The 17,983-nt window shown below is 41.7% G+C and overlaps 1 protein-coding gene across 2 annotated transcripts in view; it reads right to left on the reverse strand.

Annotated features, from left to right (window-relative positions):
• Positions 1–1,148: 1,148 nt before the first annotated feature.
• elavl4 (ELAV like neuron-specific RNA binding protein 4) overlaps positions 1,149–17,983 on the reverse strand; it is a 68,152-nt gene continuing 51,317 nt past the window's right edge. For both annotated transcript variants that reach the window (XM_029499556.1, XM_029499557.1), the window contains 3 exons: positions 9,768–9,993; positions 4,604–4,642; positions 1,149–1,542 (listed from right to left, as the gene is read on the reverse strand). In XM_029499556.1, the coding sequence (XP_029355416.1) occupies positions 1,215–1,542; positions 4,604–4,642; positions 9,768–9,993 (593 nt within the window). In that variant the 3' untranslated portion in view covers positions 1,149–1,214. The remainder of the gene's footprint in view (positions 1,543–4,603; positions 4,643–9,767; positions 9,994–17,983) is intronic.

Genomic DNA, 17,983 nt, shown 5'->3' on the forward strand with positions numbered 1-17,983 from the left:
CTTGGAAAGACCCCTCTCCCTTCCCTTTTGGGTATCGCTGTTGAATAATTACGCACTAGTACATATGTGAAAAATTACCAAAATCACCTACCTCAGTTTGCATCCCTTTTCACAAAACCTTCCATCTACAAAATCACTGCCAACTTGGATTCCCCAAAAAACAAACAACCTTTGATCCTATAAAGTACCACGGCAGAACGACAAGACAAGGTGGTGCCCCCTCCCTCCCGCCCCGGCCCCCCCTAGTTAGCCAGTCAAAATATTTTTCTCTTTTTTCAAATCCAGATTCTTGTAAAAATTCTTCAATAATTATTATTTTAATCATCATTTATAAAAATAGATCTTCTTTCTCTTTATTTTTATCTTTTTCTAAACGCATTTTTTCAAGCAAAGAGATCTTCTCTTTGGCAACAGTGTTATTTTTTTTTTTTTCTTAAATTACTGAACGTGTCATCAGGAAAGCTAACCCATCCCCTCCCTCGCCCCATCTCCCTGAACCCCTGTGAGGAAAGACATTATGTTTTGTTTGCGATACAAAACAAAAACAATGTTAGAAATTCATTTTTTTTCTACATAAGAGTTAAGTGGGACTGTGCAGTCCCAACTATAATTGATTAAGGGGAAGATTTTAATACACACTAAAAATGAATGAATGGTTCACCAATTTAAAAAAGAGCCCCCTCCCTTTCACCGACAGGGAGGTATATAATACTAACGACAGTGGATCCGGATTTACAAAAGGAAAACAAATCCTGAATCAAGACAGAGAAAAGGTTTCAATCTAAAAAGGACATTCTCTTCTCTGAAATAAGGGGATACAGGGATTTGCTACTGTTTACACAGAAGAGAAAAATCATTTTAACAACCACAACAAACAGAAAGAATATACAACAAAGAGAAGCCTGCATTATCACAGGACCTTCCAAAAACTCATGAACATTTTCATCATTTCATTTTTGTAATACTTAGGCAACATTGGCTTATAGGTCCAAAGTTATAATATAAGCCATTTCTAGTTCAATTTCTTTGATGGTTTGTCGGTTGCTTTGTGTTCCGGTTGGAGTTTGAGTTTGCTGTGTTGGATGGCTGTAGTAGTGTGGTAGTGGTAGTGACTGAAGGGGTTAAGGGACGGGTGGAGGTGAGGAGGGGGGAGGTTGGGGGCAATTTTGGAGCAGACAAAGTCGCGGGGGGCAACTGCTTCTACCTGCTAAAGTTCAGGACTTGTGTGTCTTGTTAGTCTTGAAGGAGACTTGCAAGACACGGTCACCCAACCTGTAGCCGTTCAGACTTGCGATGGCCATTGCCGCCTCGTCATAATTCGTCATGGTGACGAAGCCAAAGCCTTTGCACTTGTTGGTGTTGAAGTCACGGATCACCTTGACATTGTTGACAGCACCAAACGGCCCAAACAGCTGCCAGAGCACGCTCTCGTCAGAATCTGGGGACAGGTTGTACACGAAGATGCACCAACCGGTGCCCGTGTGCCCAGGGATGTTCATGCCGACCAGGCTGGTCATGCTGTCAATGGTGATGGGAGAAAACCTGAGAGGAGAGGCAGAGCGGGGAAACACGGAGGAAGAGCAGAAAGAAAGGGAAAGAGAACAAAGCCGGTTTTAATTGAACAGGTTAAGGCGGACTGTGAAACTCAATGTCTGTGCAGGTCATGAAATGGCCACAAAGTGGTGAAAAACCTGTCTCCATCTGGCTTTTATCTCACAACTATTTATGAAAGCTGACTCCTTCCTCCGAATCTAAAAGCTTGCCAGGGTGCTCACCTGCATAATGTACGACTATCTGCAGCCAAATAAAATAACTAGCTTGGGGCTTTAATCTGCAAAATAAATGCAGCTATGATCGCTGACGCAAATTTTCACAACAAATTAGGATGCACACGCATGGATGCTTATTGTATGTGCATGTAGTGTATGTTTATGTCGAAATGTGTGAGTCTGTGTGTCAGTCTGACTGTACCACCAAAGCCTCCCTGAGCACCTCACTTCTGAAAGGCCTCCCTTTAAGAGTGACGGCAGGGCTGCATGCTGGGCTATATTTCGGCTGAAGGAGATGCGGATGAAGGTTCTGTCTTTGTGTCCTTGAGTGGCTCCTTCAGGAGCTAAATTGCAGGAAGTTGTTGAATTAAACTGTTGCTAGAAATTCATCAAAGATCATGCACCAGCCTGCTAAATCTGTTCTCATTTGCCTCATAATCTTCTCCTTTTTCTTGTGATGCAAGAGATTTGAATCCTCAGTTGACTTCACTTAATTGCCTTTCCGCTCAAAGGAGAGGGAAAGGAGGGGAAAAAAACCCTTCCTTTAAATAAAAGGTAAATGAGATAAAAAGGTTCATTTCTTATGCCACCTCCCTCCAAGAAACGACGATAGGCATTATTGGGTGTGCTTTAATTGAGATTTCCGCTTTGCTGCAGCTGTCTCAGAGAAGGCTGCTTCCTTAAAAGGGTGGGTGGGAAAGGGGAACAAACTAGATGGAAAATGGAAGCACTTTACAGCCCAGTGGCATTGAGGTCCAAAGTATATTCCTCCAGTTCTCCCATAGACTGCAGGCTGTCCTGGTCTCTTCCACAGCTTTTGGCACTGATCGATAGCATTGCTTCCTGCTCAGGGCCCTCGCCCTCTCTCGCTCCTGCAGCTATATATGGGCAGCAATCACTATGACCTTCCTGCGTGACTTTGGTCATGCAGAGTCTGCTTCTAGCTTTTATGTTTGCTTTAGACACGACTACAAACTCTCTGGGTGGCCAGCCCCATTCAGAATTTATCATTATGAGTTTACTATAATAACACAACATGAGAAACAGGTTAAATAGATGATGAAATGTATCATAAATCTGCATCACTGAGATACAAAGCCGTTTTTTTTTTTTAAACCAAAGGAGAGCAGTGGCACCAAATTATAACAGGCTAAAGTCCTTTGTCTCACATTGAACTAAGTGGCTACGATGACTTGCTGAGACGTTTTTAATATTTTCTCCAGTATCAAACATGTCGAGGTCTTGTCTGACTTGCTAGGCTGCGTTCAGGCCTCTCCTGCTGCGTAAAAAAAAAAAAAAAGACTTATGGTGATTAGTGTGTGAGGAGGTGCGTGACAGTGCGAGGGTGGCGGTCTGGAAGCTAACTCACACTGAAATTGTGAGGATGAGTGTGTATATCTGTATATGTGACTGACTGTAATTTAAGCAAGTTGTGTGTGTGTGTGTGTTTGTGTGTGTGTGTGTGTGTGTGTGTGTGTGGTTGTGTGTAAATGTGCATGCGAGCGTACCCATCAGAGCGGGACCAAACGCTAACCAATGTTACAGACGAGACCAGGGGTTGCATAGCAACAGTGTAGCTGACCAGATATCTATTCTGTTCTTTCTAAGCCAACCATTTCCAGCTCTTAACACCCTTCTGCTCTTTCTTTTCATATAATAACCTCAGATCAGTGAAAAGCACCTCTAACGTGATGACATGCTGTGCAATCAGGACAGATGAATCAGACATTGTTTTCACCTTTAGAAACTCGTGTAAAGAGTCTGAGTAGGGGGGCACAGCACTTATTGTGCAAAGGGGGCACGAAGGTTAAACCTGTGAATGCCACATCGCATCACTAACAATGAGTTACTCTGATAATCATTGCTTTTTCTGAGAGCTTGCGAAGAGAACATTTGGAGCCGAAACTTTGCTTGTGTTTGAGCAGTTTCGCTAACTTCAGATGGCGTCCCCTGTGCTTGCAACATGCAGGATGCCACCGCCAGCACATGAAACATCTATCACTATGGTGGCTGCTGCTCCGGGTTATGTAACACCTATGGTAGCAAGAAAGCAAAATGAAACATGGAGGCGAAAGGAAGGAGTTCGAGCAGAGCAGTGCCAAAGCTGGAGCTGTCTGCAGTGAAACAGCGTTTCCTGTTTCCAGCAGGGATCCAGGTTCATCCAGCCTCATCCCATGTCCTCGCTCCAGAACACCTTACCCCAGCTATTACTGCACTACATGCCTTCCTCTGTGCACATGTAGCACACAGAGGTGACAGTGCATGTACAAAGGTCTTAATCTAGTGATGTACTGAGTGTATCTCCATTAAATCAGTATGACAGATTTAAAATTTGAGAATAAAATGAGACTATAGCTGTAGAATGACAAGGCAGGAGAACCTGAATCCGGTAGAAAACAACACACCTAGAAATTAGGAGTTTTACACCAGAGAACAAAATCCATTCAGTACACAATAACAACCCAAAACAATCCAAACAACACCAGCACTTGTCATAATCAAAACAAAGCAAATTCATCACCACTGAAAACAAAGACTGATTGTTTTCTTTCTCTCTTTTCTTTAAACACCTTAAGAGTTTGGTAGGGTTTTAAAACCAACTCAAGCTGACGAGGGAAAAAAACAAAACAAAACATAAAAAAAAAAACAAAAAACAGAAATTAAAGAACCAAAAATGCAGTTGACCTTGAAGGAATTGCCAAACGCAAAGTGACTGCAAAAATACAAGGAAACATGTACGGGAAAAAAAAAAACAAAAAAAAAACAGAAAAAAGGATATTGAAAAATCATTGAGTCAACATGGACATCTGGCATTGGGTGAAGTTTTTAATTACCTCTTTACGCCATAGGCCATATTAAGCAAATTGTCCAGCCTGTAAAGAGAAGGAGGGTTCTGGGGTTAATGGTGGGCAGATGGTCGACTCACTCAATGGAACTAATGTTAAGTCCCTGTAGGAACTGCATGGTCCTCCTCACTCAAGAACAAACAAACCCATCTACAGTTGGCCCATTACACTGAGGAGCCCCACCAGGAAACGCTACCATCAGTTACTCAATCTACTGGACCATCAGTATGGTCGGCACTTGCTCAGTCGGCCACTGCAAGGTTTCATAGTTTTCAGTTTAGAGCAGAGTGCTGTGAGCACAGTGTCAGTATTTTTGGTGCAATGCTTTGATTATTAGAAAAAGCTACAGCAGTGGACTGGTCACAGTTCAGTATTACAGTCACATGCAGAGCACTAACGGTGGCGCCACTCAGCTATCCGAGAATGCTAGGCTAGCCGCAGTGCTACGCAATGGCGAATTGTCGCCTTAGTTTGTGTTACAGGAAATTGAATGTGGGTGTCCATACATTTTATGCCACCACATCAATGGTTTGTTAAAATGATGGCGGTTAATGAAAATTTCTTGTCATAAACTATGATCTTTAATTGGTGTTAACTCAGCTGAGAGAACACCGGAGATGACAGGAAATGATCCAGAGTTCTGTCAGTGTAATGGCTTGGTATTTGAATGATGGTGAGCGAGAGAGGCGGTGATGATTGACATGTTTTCTATGAGGTGGACCAACAAAAATCACAACTGAGCTTTAAACTAGCCATGAAATTGTGATTCTCTGTCTTTGTGGTTGAGGGTCAATCTGTTAAGTGCTGACAGGCCGGGTGGAATGGCTGAGTTACAGGGTGTCCTCAGAGGCTCCGTTTTTGGGGAAATGTTCTCATTTCATAATAATTTCAGCGAGCGAGCTACAGGCATTGCAGTCTGGCAGGGTTAACTGCTTTGTGCGTGTGCGTGTGTGCGTGTGCGTATTTTGGTGAGCCAGGCTGCAGAAACCTGTGGGCTGTATGAAATGTTGGCCCTTTTGGATGGATGCAGTCTGCTTGGTGATTCAATGACCTTCATTCCTCACTTGGGTCTGGCCTGTCTCATGTCTTATTAACTCCTCTGGCCTAATGGACGGGGGCCACGGCTTATTGAGCAACAGCTGGCTGGTGACGCCTCGTTCCCCCTGAAAACACCACAAACTCTCTGACTTTGACCTGACAATCGGGCTTGTTTCTCCTTTTCTCTTTCAATAAAGAAGCCTTCATTTCTTGCAGCTACACTTCTCTAAACTTCCAGGTGAGAATGAACTTCCTACTAGAAGTGAAATGGTTTTCGATACTTGCTAATCTAAAAGTCTCTTCCACTACAGGCAGCATTTAGAAGCAATATCATTTTCTTACTTAATGTATATACACAGCTACATTATTTGATTGCAATTAAAAGAGCAATTAGGTTTTATAAGGTTGTAATAAATAACTTTCAGAGTAATAACTCTTAATACTATTCAAATTAATAATTTTAAATTAAATTTATATTACGCATTAGAGATAACCGATCAGTAGTCTTCTAATCAGGGACAATTTAACACCGGGATGCCAGATAATTGTAGTTAAGCACCTTATAAATTATGAATCCTGCACAACTCCTGGTATTGAGAATCTGGATTGAAGAGCACTGCAGTAATCTTTTGTTTTCAAAGAATATTTTAACAATTTCTCACAAGTTGTTTGAGGTCAATTGATCATTTTTAATTGATTGTGTTTACGATAGATTTTAATGTTCCAAGATTACAAAGCTGAAATCGCCAGACAACATTAATATTTCACCTCTTTTGCATTTGATGTAAACTTTTTGAGCAGAGTGTTGGTCTGCTGTAAAACAAAGAAAAATGTGGAGGATAGGCCGTACAGTTATTAAAGCCGTAATTACGTGGGAAGGGACAAGTAGACTGCTTTGTGGGTAAATGAGTCAATTGGAGAGGATGCGCAGAGAGACACTGCAGACCTGGGAGCAGTAAGACATCTGCTGGCCGCCGACAAACAAAATAACCTGCTGCTAACGCACTCTCTCCCCTCGCGCACACGTACAAATGCACACTGATGCCTGCTCGCCGCACAAACACTCTGCCAGCTTTTCACGCTGCCTCTCCAAGCTCGATATAAACAATAGGGCTTTTGTGCCTTCTCTCAATGCACGTTAATGGAGGAATGGGCGTTTTTGTCTTTTCTTTTTTGAAAGAAAAATCTGTTCAATTAAAATTGGCTCCTGCCCTGGAAATAATAAGGCTAATTTGCTAATTAGTACCATTAGTTAACAGCAAAGGATCGGAAATGAGCAGGGATCTAGGGCTAGGTGCATTGTGCTTCAGTGGATTATGTTTGCTGTCTTGGAGAGGGACCATATGAGCACATTATACATTAACTTGCGTTACAACAGACCCATATAATGTAGTCACACAGGATGGATGTAATTACAGCTGTACTTGGTTTGTACTTTATTCTGATAAGTGTATTTTTTTAACTTGGATTGTGTAGCACCCTTGTTAAGAATGTGAGGGAAGTTTTAATTTAATCAAGTAGCATTTACGTTGATGTATGCATCATTTAACATATATACTAGACATGTATTTGAGTTTTGGCGTTTATTACTTGAATTTTGCCTAATCAAGGAGTTAACAATGGAAGGGCCTGACAGAGTTCTCTGTTATATAAGAAAATGGATAATGCCCTTTTGTACTGTTGTTCTGAGTTTAAAAAAGAAGGAGACTGTGCACATCGAGCACATTTATAACTTCTGAAGTATTGAGGTTTTAGTGGAGGGCTTGGGAGCAGCGAGCAGGAGCGCAGGGACACAGTGAGGAAGTGTCCTGTGGTTGTGAGTTGTGATGAGAAGCGACAGCTCTCCTGCAGAGCCTGTAAATTGGCTTGGCGTATCACAGACACACAGCCACGCTACATCGCTCAGGTGTCACACCAGGGAAGCCGCTACAGAAGAAAAATACCTTCCAAGCTCTGACTTTGATGGAGAGTAAACAGCGCGACCGGCTTACTGTTATTGAAAGGGAGAGGAAATTGTATAAGTATGCATTCTGTCTCCAATTCTGAAACATTTTGTCAGATGGGATGATGGAGCGTAATATCAGAGGATCACCTGTTTTTGTCCTGGTGTTGAAGTTGAGGTGAAAAGTGACAAGACCCCAAAGATTAAGCTCTGATCATCTTTAGTGTTTGGAAAAGGGCTAGAAATGAACGGGCAGGATGCCATATATACAGTATGTCAGCTGCATACCGTATATGTGTGTATAAAGTGATGGTTTGGTGCAGAGAGGTTGGTGACCTGGGCAAAAAAACACTCAATTTAATTAAGTTCAAACTAGTTTAAGATGCAAATCTTTAAATAAATTTTTGCATCATCTGGTTTAATTTGCCCTTTGTTCATTGGATTTAAAACACAGTCTTAAAACTTCAGGTATTAATACATGCAGCTATGCAGTACTTCATGATGTCGCACACGTGGGAAATGACACTTTACACTTCAACAATGTTCCACAGTGTCTCTGTTCACTGTGTCAGTAATAACCAAAGCATGAATGTGTGACAAAGATCAAATTTTTTATTTTTTTTTGGTTTGGTAAACAGTTACGATATTTAAATTAAACACGTGTTTTTGCCCAGGCCTCACTGGGGATATTCTGGGATGTGTTGGCTTGATGGCAGCATGATGAAATGAGGGGAAATGTGTAGTTTTGAACGACAGAACCCCACAGTCTCTTATGAACAGTTCCTCTCTGATCCGGACCCACACAGAGTGCTCACAGGGCCTGATTTACTGACACCTGCGCCAGACGCAGAGCTCACACCTGTTGTTCTAAAAGGGGACGTATTTGTTGGGTATGAATGTTCACAGGGGAAAAAGTTGCATCATTGCTGATACTTTGCTATGACTCATGCTCTCTACATGTAGGCGTCATGTCCCCCGTTCCATCTCTGCAAATTGCTTTTAGTACGAATGTTTTCCGAATCATGCCTGTTGTTTAGAACAGGCGTGTTTCCTTGATTAACTGCATTCATTGTCAACAGAACTGCTGATGACTCGTATCACAACGTTTTCACCTCACATAAGAAATAGCAATTCATTTTCTCATTCAGTCATACAAGACATACATTACATGACATATTTTCTTTTCAACTACTTCTGTTGTTGAAGTTTGCTAGTAAATACATGCTCCATATTGTTGGACACATTAATCTGAAGATTCCCAACCTTTCAAGCAGATTGACCTGGTATTTTTTTTGCCTCTTTATAATTCTTCTGGAATCGAGTTGGGAATTTGGAGGAGCTGCTGGTCATTTCCTCCCTCTGAATTTCCAGTCCTCTTTGAATGATCATGTGACATGAGAAATGAGGCTACTAGATAATGATAAAATACCTAATATGGTCATCAGTTTAAAACTCCAAATACTGCATCCCCCCTTCTAACCCACAGCGATGTCTGTGGCCGCTGCTGGTGTGAAAAGCAGAATCAAACTCCAATTGTTTTGTCACTAAGGGGTCATATAGGCTCCAAAATTAGTATTCATTTAACTTATGGATCAGTTTTCTGGAAAACATTTAGCATTCTTTAGCTTCTGGTTGCTTTTAAAAGTGCACATGACATTTTAAGTGCAAGTCTCTCAACAAAATGCAGCTTTGGAGATGTAGTTGACCTCTCACCTGATCTTTTTATGTACAGACCCAGATATCTAACAGATTTCTAACAGTTTTATTTTGCACGTTTGACACTGATGGCTCATCTGCATGAGATTCATGTTTAGAGAGCACAAGCTGCAGACCAACTTTGTTTTGTTTAGTGTTGTTTTGGGACTAGGACCAGCCCAAACAGCTCCTCCCGTGCTTCCCATACTCCTACAGACCAACATTGAGCTGCTCAACGTATTGCCAAGCAGGACTGCGCTCACTTTTACTCCACAGAGCAGCCAATCACTTCACATTTTGGTGGCACCTTAAGATGGGTCAGCTGCCAAGGCTGGGAAACTCTGTCTTAACAACATCCTTAAAAAATGTAATCCTGATTAAATTAAATTAAAAATTCACGGCTCTACACTCTTCCACCCCTTTCCCTGTCCCACCTCCTCCTCCGGGGTCATCTCCATGACCCGCCCCGGTACTCACCTGAACCTCTGAGCCTGGTGGTGGAGGGGCCCGGGGTATCGGCGATTTGGGGACTGGTAGAGTTGTGACAGAAGGGCTTGGCTGGTCTTCTGGCTGGGGTTGTTGGCGAACTTGACTGTGATGGGCTCGGCTGCACCTGATGGCTTCTGTCCGTTCAGGCCTTTGATGGCCTCCTCAGCCTCTATCCTCTTATCAAAGCGGATGAAGCCCACACCTCGGGAGCCACCTGCGGGGCCAGCAGATCACAAACAAACAGGGGCCCCTTTTACTTTACAGGGTTTTAATGAAACACGTAGCATCTAGACATGTTCTGTATGTTTTCTGGGTACAGCAAAGTTTAAAAACTATTTTCTCAAACAGTCTTTACACTATTTGAAACTTTGAAAACAGATACTGTTGGATGAAAATAACTATTTTAAAAAAGGATTTAACTCAACAATGATTATATTTTGACAAAAGAGGATTTAAAGGTGAAAATGACAAAGATTAAACACGCACACACAAAACTAAAGCAATGAGGCAACTTGATAAAAAACTCATTTGTGGGTGATTGCTAAAACCAGAAAGTTCTAAGATCTAAGATATTTTTCTGTCATATCTTTTTCTAGGAAACAAGGCAAAGCAAAAACCGTGATGACCAATTTAATCACGACACTCTGTGGTAATTACTTTGTGTGTGTGAGTGTGCGTTTTCCTTTTTTCTCGGCTTCTTGGTAAAGTTATTTTTTGCCCTTTTTTCGGCCAGCCACAGTGAGAGACAGAGAGAAGTGGAAACAAAAGGCCACAGAGCTGCTACGGTCAGGACTAAACCTTCATGGTACAAACACCAGCCAGTCGGCCACCGGGGAGGACCGTAGTTTCATTTTATTTTCCCAAAGACTTCTCTGACCGCCTTCATCCCGACCTACACATTCACATGCGCTGAATTAAAGTACGTTTGGAGCGTCAATGGAGGTAATTAATAGTAATGCACACACATAGCGGCATTTCAGTCCGTTTTAAGACACACAATCCATTTTTCCTTCATGGTAGCTGCAGTCTTACTCTTCACACATTGTTCTCAGTGACATTTGAGCTGTTTCCTTGGAGATATTTTTTGACTGCCACCTGAGAGGGACATTTAGAGATGTGCTTCCTGGGAGGTCCTTTATTGGTGTCTGTGAATGTTCTGAATGTGCCTCTAACTGTGTGTGTCTATGTGTGAACTGTTATCTATTAATGGATGCTGTGCCTTGTTTTAATGAGGCTGCCTAGATGGCCCAGAGGATGCTTGCTCAGTGACAGCAGCACTCTGCCGAAGAGACTATTTACATAACACTGTGTGCACACAGGCATGTCTGTGTGACTGAGACTGAATAAAAGAGCGGCAGTGAGAAAGAGGGGAATTTTGTGTTTGAGCATCATTGTGTGCTGTCTCTGTCTCACACATAAAAAGCGCTCCTTATTGTTATTCCACATTTTTGTACAAGCCATCCTTCTCCCCATCTCGTTTTCATACTTCCCGTTGGCTCATATCGTGCCACTCGCTCCCCAGAATTCTTGTTCAGAGGGGCACCTTGACCACCTCACTTTCCCTTTTGTTTTCCTTTTCTCTCCTCAACGCAGGCGTCACAAGGTTATTTACTTTCCAGCCAAGCTGCAAAATAAAGAGATGCTTTCTCTTTAAAAAAAAAAAAAAAAAAAAAAAAGGTTATTGAAAAACATCTTTTCAGGTCTCTGAGCCTGTTAAATTTTATTTTCAGTCTTTTGACAAAAATGTCATGTAGCTTTAGTCATCTGAAAGGCTTTCATTTTTAGTTTTAGTCGTTGAAATTCCATCATGATTTTAGCCTGACAAAATATAATGCAGATTTAGTCGACTAAGATCTAAAAGTGTGTGGCTCTTGGCTCATTGGGAATATCTATTAACCTTAAAACTGAAAGTCATTAAGGGAAAAACATCCAATACAGAAACTTATTTTGTAGCTTTATTAGATAGGACAGCTTGAAGAGTGACAGGAAATGTGAGCGAGCGAGGAACAACACTGGCTGCATCTGAACCAGCACTGCAGATGAGGACCTTTAGGTCTCCTTTTTAAGTTCTCCCTGCTTCGCCACCAGTGTCCCAGACAGAGCCTTTAATTTAAGGCAAATCATGAATGCGAGTATCAAGAATAAAACTCAAAATCAGACGTCTGCTCACTACTTATGACCAAGTTTTGGTATCAATGGCAGCGAAGACATTGTTGCAGAGAATAGCTGCTGTTGACTTCCCCGCACACCAAGTGTGAAAATGGAAAAACGCTCCAATTGATTTTCTTCTAGTTTCGAATTCATTGAGGAAAAACTGAGTTGCATTTTATTCAGTTTTACTCACCATGGTTTAGTATTTTATTGGCTCTCATTTAGTGTTGGTCATTCATTGATGACCATTTGATGAAAACATTTTCGGTAAATTTTTGGTCAAGCTTTAATTTTCTGCTCCTTTTCCCCCAAAATAAAAAATAAAAATATACTTATTTTAGAGTTTAAAACGACACAAATCTGACTGAACAATTTCCAATTTGTTTTTTGGTTTTTATTTACTCAGATATACTAAGCAGGCCATTTTCACTTTCCCTTGCAGTTTTCCCGCCTTTCCAATACTGGAAACATTCACTTAGATGTCAACTTAAAAAAAAGGGAAAAAAATTTCTTGTGAAAGCTAAAAACTTCAGATCGAGAAGGTTTTGACAAAAAACCCCATCCTTAACTCATCGTCCTCGTTGACCACAGTCACACTGCCACAGAGTCCAACCACAGCATCTGACTTACGCCTGTTGAATGATCTCATTAAATTGTATTCTGTGTAGATTATTCTGTTATATATATTTTTGCCACTTTTCTGGTTCCCTCTCCCCTGACAGGCTTTCACAGTTTCCCCTCCCTTACTTCCTTTTATGCCAGCTGTACCTGTACATTTTAATTAGCTTGTCAGAAGCAGAAAAATAACAATTCTAATGGGATCTACACACTGCAAACAACAACCGATGCTGTTCCTACGATTTTCATAATTTATTACTGTAGTTGTCATGAATGCAACAGCAAAATAACAGTGACTGCTCAGGGAGAGCTCGTTTCTGAGCTACAGTCACTAACTCTAATTGCTAATGGACATAAATCTAGTCAGCATTAAAACTCCCCTAATGCCTTGCTTCACCTTGGTAATTGGAACCGGCCCATTTTCACAACAGTCTTCTGCTCTAAGGACCTTAGTAACGCCAGGAGCCTTGCTCAAGGGCACCTCAGTGGTGGTTAAGGCAGAGGAGAGTGCTGCTCATTCACTTCCTGGGCTGAAGCTCAGAGAGGAGAGGGCTGCATTTCTCCTTTAATCCTCACACTTGTTTGGCCTTGAGCTGCTCCTAAGCTGGTTCTGGCTGGAGGGCCTGTAGACGAATGTTTGGCATACAGATGAAGGTGATGGACACACACATGCACATACCCAAGTAATGTTTTTAAGAGGTGCTATTGAGACTGAAGCATGAGGAGAGGAGTAGAGATGCCCATGATCATTTTGAGCCGTCCTTGAAAGATTTCAGGGTGTGTGTACGCCTGTGAGACGGTGAATGTTTTCGTGTGCGGTTTTGTTTCACTGCCACTCCAGCCACTTGTGTCCTCCAGTTTGTGCAAAAGCACCATACGGAGGTGAAACAGGTGAGGCAGCAGTTGAACCCCAACATCTCTAATTCTGGCAAACAAATGCCGTCTTGCACGTACAAGTGTGATCGTCTCTAATGTGTGTACTTGTGTTCATTTGATACTGTCACGATTGAAGACTGGTCAAGTAATTTAATCCACTTGTTCAGGATCTCAAACTGGAAATAGGAGCAAACAGAACGGATGTTCTTTGGTGCAGATGCAGCAGAGTGAAGTCAGCCTACAGTAATAGTTCAAGCCTGTGCTCACTTTAGTATCACTAGAAAGCAGGAAGACATCAGTCAGACTTTACAGCAGGAATATCTGACGCTGTGAAATGTGAACTGGTGCAGATGCAAAATGTTTGTGATTCTTTACAACTACACAGTGCTGACTATTCACTTTTGTATTTTTTTAAAACCCCAGAAGAACTTCATACAAAAAAAAATTCTTTATCTTAAAATTATCAGCCTGCATAGATAGATGAGCCTCACAATTGTCATTATCCTCATAATCCCTCACATCACATCTAATGCTGAATATATCATTATATCATGTTCACCAGGCATCATATCAGCATGTCAGACACTCCATTTAGGTTTAATGTGTTCTGAAGTTGTCACGAAGTTGTCACATCAAATCAAATCACTCACACACGAAAAAGACTTGAGGACAGAACAGGATTGTATATTATCTCTACTTATAAGTGTTTTCAGAGTTAGTTAGTTTTTTTTTTTAATCTACGAAACTACTGTTCATTTGTTTCTTGATACTGTTTTCTTCTGCAGGTTAACTGGTGTGTATATCTTAGACAGGAAAGAGAGCATGCCACCTCAGTTCTCCAACCTTTGCAGTGGCTTCCGCACAAATACAGAATTAAAATCACTTCTTGTTTACAAATCACTAAATAATCTGGGCCCAAAATATAATATATAATATAATGGTGCGATGTTCATTTTACATGAGCCTACAGTGGTGGGAAGATCTGCAGGAGCTGGTCAGTTAACTGGAACTTGCTCTGAATGGACATTAAAATCACCCCAAACTGTTGCTGTCTTTAAGAAGAAGCTAAAAATGTATCTGTTCTCGTCTCGGTTCATTTCCGCTTTTAATCTGGCTCTTTGATTATGTATCATCTGTGTATAACCTGTTTTTTTTTTTTGTCTGTTTGGGATTAACTCAAACTGCTGGACCAATGTTGTTCATAATGAAGGAGCACATCCATCAAAATGATCATAGTTATCATAGTGAAAAAAAAAAAGAATAGCTCAGTGTTAGATGAAAAATCTCTTCCATGAATCCATGTTTTTTTGTTTTTTTGTTCCCACTCCGTCATGCTAGATTAATGTAATAAACCTTGAGAAGGGTTTATTTTCCTCCCGTTAAACATTATAACAAAAACAAAGTTGCAATTTATGAAGCAAGCTGCCAGTCTTTGGATTCCAACCTAATGACCGTCCTTTCAACCAGCCCCAGAAGCCTGGGCTACTTATCAACCGCCAGCCAGCCATACAGGCAACATTAGAGCACAATGTACTTACTAAGGTACAGCAATCTGTCTTTCTGGCCCTCTCTCTTCTTCTTCTTCTCGCTCTCTCCTCCACAGTCATCAACAGAGGCTTATGTAACTCTCTCTACCTGTGCTTATCTCTCTCTGACACACACCGACAGGCACATTGGCTGCCTTACTAATAACACGCTACCTCAATCTGAGGAGGGATGTAAAGTGTGTGTGTGTGTGTGTGTGTTGGGGGTGGAGGGGGCAGGGGGCAGAGGGGGAGAGGTTAGGGACAAGAAGTGAGCGATGTGCAGTGGGTGGGGACCGGCAGGGACTCAGAGAATAGGAGCAAGTGGGAATTAGGAGTGAGGAAGGAAAGGACAAAAGGGGAGGAGGTGATAGGACACAGTATTAGGGAGTGACAGTGAAAGGATGATGATGATCAAAGGAAACTGCTATTTTTGCTTGCTCCTGTCCAAACAAAGCTTCTCTTTCTCTAAGACCAACTATCATTTCCCCAAACAGTGACAGACTGACAGGGGGAAATGACTGCTCCTCTGAGAGACCCGGCAGGGAGGGAGGTAAGAAAACTGGCTGCTGGGTAAGAGAACATACACACACACACTTTTTCCTCTCAAACTAATCCTTGTATGCTCACTGATACACAGAAAGGCGATGTTTATGCTCCAATGCGCACTTGCATCAGCAAAACCCACAAAATGTTCTCCAGGTTCCATCTTCCTTTTATCTTTTATTTCTAGAGTTGTATTTTGCCAACTGTATGAAATTATTAGACCCGCCTTTCCAAAAGATTTCAAATATGGCAGAGGCAGAAAGAAACACTCTTCCCGCTGTCTTCTAATTAGAGGGAGAAAAAAAAAATGCAATGTCCTTGTTTTAAGTAACATTAGTGTGCCTGGGTACAGATGGCGTTTGAAAAAGCAGCAAGGGGAGATATGAGGATACTTTGAAGAGTGGAGGTGCCCTGTGCTTTAGCCTCTGTCAGAAGAGAGTTTCAACCATCTGTCTGGTGTGTGTGCATATGTATCAATGTGCATATCTGTATGTGGCTGTGTGCGCATGTGTGTTGACCACCACAGAGATACCACGCACTCTAAAGATCAGAGGAAGGAGAAAAAAAACAAAGGCAGAAAGATGGGAAACGATAGCTCGAGCCGAGGCTGCAGTCATCCCACCGCGGAGGTGCACCTCTCTGCTCGTGTTACCTTGACCGTTCTGTTCTCTACCACTGGACAGGCGGAGAACAGGGAATCGGTGTAGTGTCAGTCTGAGGGGAATCATCCATTATTTAAGTCAAGAGGGAAGAGAGCACACCAACTGTACAGAGGAAGGGTAATTCATCTGTGAAAAGTCATATTATCCAGATTCACAAGTAAATGCCAACGCAAATAGTCCAAACACAAAGAGAGGCCGAAAATCAAAGTGCAGAACCGTGCAGGTTTGTGAGGAGCCTTTTGGGGCTCCTGTTTCCAGCGTAATGGAAAGGCTAACATAAACAGAGCTGCAAGGTGGAATTTCCCCGACCTTGAAATTCACGTTGCTTTTGGTATTTCTGTGCCCAGCGCAGCAAGGCGTATCACAGAGGTGAAAGGAGAGGCAGAAATAGACATGAGCTCCATGCAGATGAGACGAGGCGGCGCAGCAAGGTTGTCTAAATTTTGGTGAATATTGTCTTTGATTGTGTCCTGAGAGTGGAGGGCTTAATCTGCTGTCATTGCAGACATCATTTGGATTAGACTTCTCCAGTAAGAGTGAATATACAACTGCAGAAAAACACAATCGATGGCAACAAATAAAAGGCTAATGTGACTTTAGAGTCTCTTTGGCAACTTTTACAAGCGCTGATGATCGACAGTTGCTGCATCTATTTATATATACTGTATGTATGACTGTAAGAAAGCTTTACATAAGACACAGGACGAGTCCAGCGCTCCTCATTAGAGAGCAGTGATGTATGAATGTTTAGTGAACTACTGCAGAAAAATGTCACAGATATCAGTGCATCTACATGCAGCTCAAACTTTATGGGGATGCTTTTTGTACTCAGTTTACAAAGTTTGATCACAAAAACTCAGGCAATAAAAAGTAACGCTCCTCTCTCTTGTTATCAGCCTGTCATCTCTCCATTCCTCTGTTTGTATGTCTCTCTCTCTGTCTCTATTTCTCATTTAAAAATATCAGATTGCAGGGGATGACAGATGTGTAGTTTTTGGTATTTCACTTTAGGTTATCTATCGCTCTCTCTCTCTCTCTCTCTCTCTCTCTCTCTCTCTCTCGCTGTTTCTGTTTTAACTGAAATAGCTTTGGTTAAATTCTTCCGAGTTGAGTCACGAAGCAGCTAATCTTCAGACAGTTTTGCGAGCGGTGCCGTTATTGTTGCATGTAAACATAATTAAATTCTTTATAGCTTCAGACAGAGACGGTGGCTGCACAGCTCTTGTGCTGATCACCAAGTTCCAATAAAACTGTATGCACAAGAAACGTTTCATGACTGGACTTTCAATGCCCCCATAAACAATTCAGCCCGTGTGCGAAGCAGCGTATTTGTGCTATGAACTCTTCACCAATGTTATGGGTTGTTTTTTTTTTTTTGTTGTTGTTTTTTTTTTGTCATGGTCGTGCAAGTCTGAGACTTTTTCCTTTTAAAGCAGACAACAGCTTGGCAATAAATTCTGCTAAAATGTCTGAAAAGGTTTCAAAAATTGATGCTTCATGCTCGCCAAATTTCAAGGTAACTAAACCTTAATTTAATGCTGTTTTGATCAGCAACAACTCTGCCTGTCATATAACTGTAGCTCAAACTAAGATCATTTTTCAACACACCATTTATTAGTAACACTGGCAGTCACCATCTTGAGTAGTACGTTGGCACGAACAACTTGTTACCGTGGGAATCTTTCCCGTTGCTGCCCTCTAATCCCACATGAAGGGAACATGACATCAGCCTTTTCGCAGTCAATCCCTACACACACTGAGCAACAACTTAGTTTCACATCTGAGCCATCGTTTATAGAAGCCAAGTCTGAGGATCAATTGTATTTGC

The sequence above is a fragment of the Echeneis naucrates genome, chromosome 4, assembly GCF_900963305.1.
Source record: "Echeneis naucrates chromosome 4, fEcheNa1.1, whole genome shotgun sequence".
In the NCBI taxonomy this organism is placed as follows: Eukaryota; Metazoa; Chordata; class Actinopteri; order Carangiformes; family Echeneidae; genus Echeneis; species Echeneis naucrates.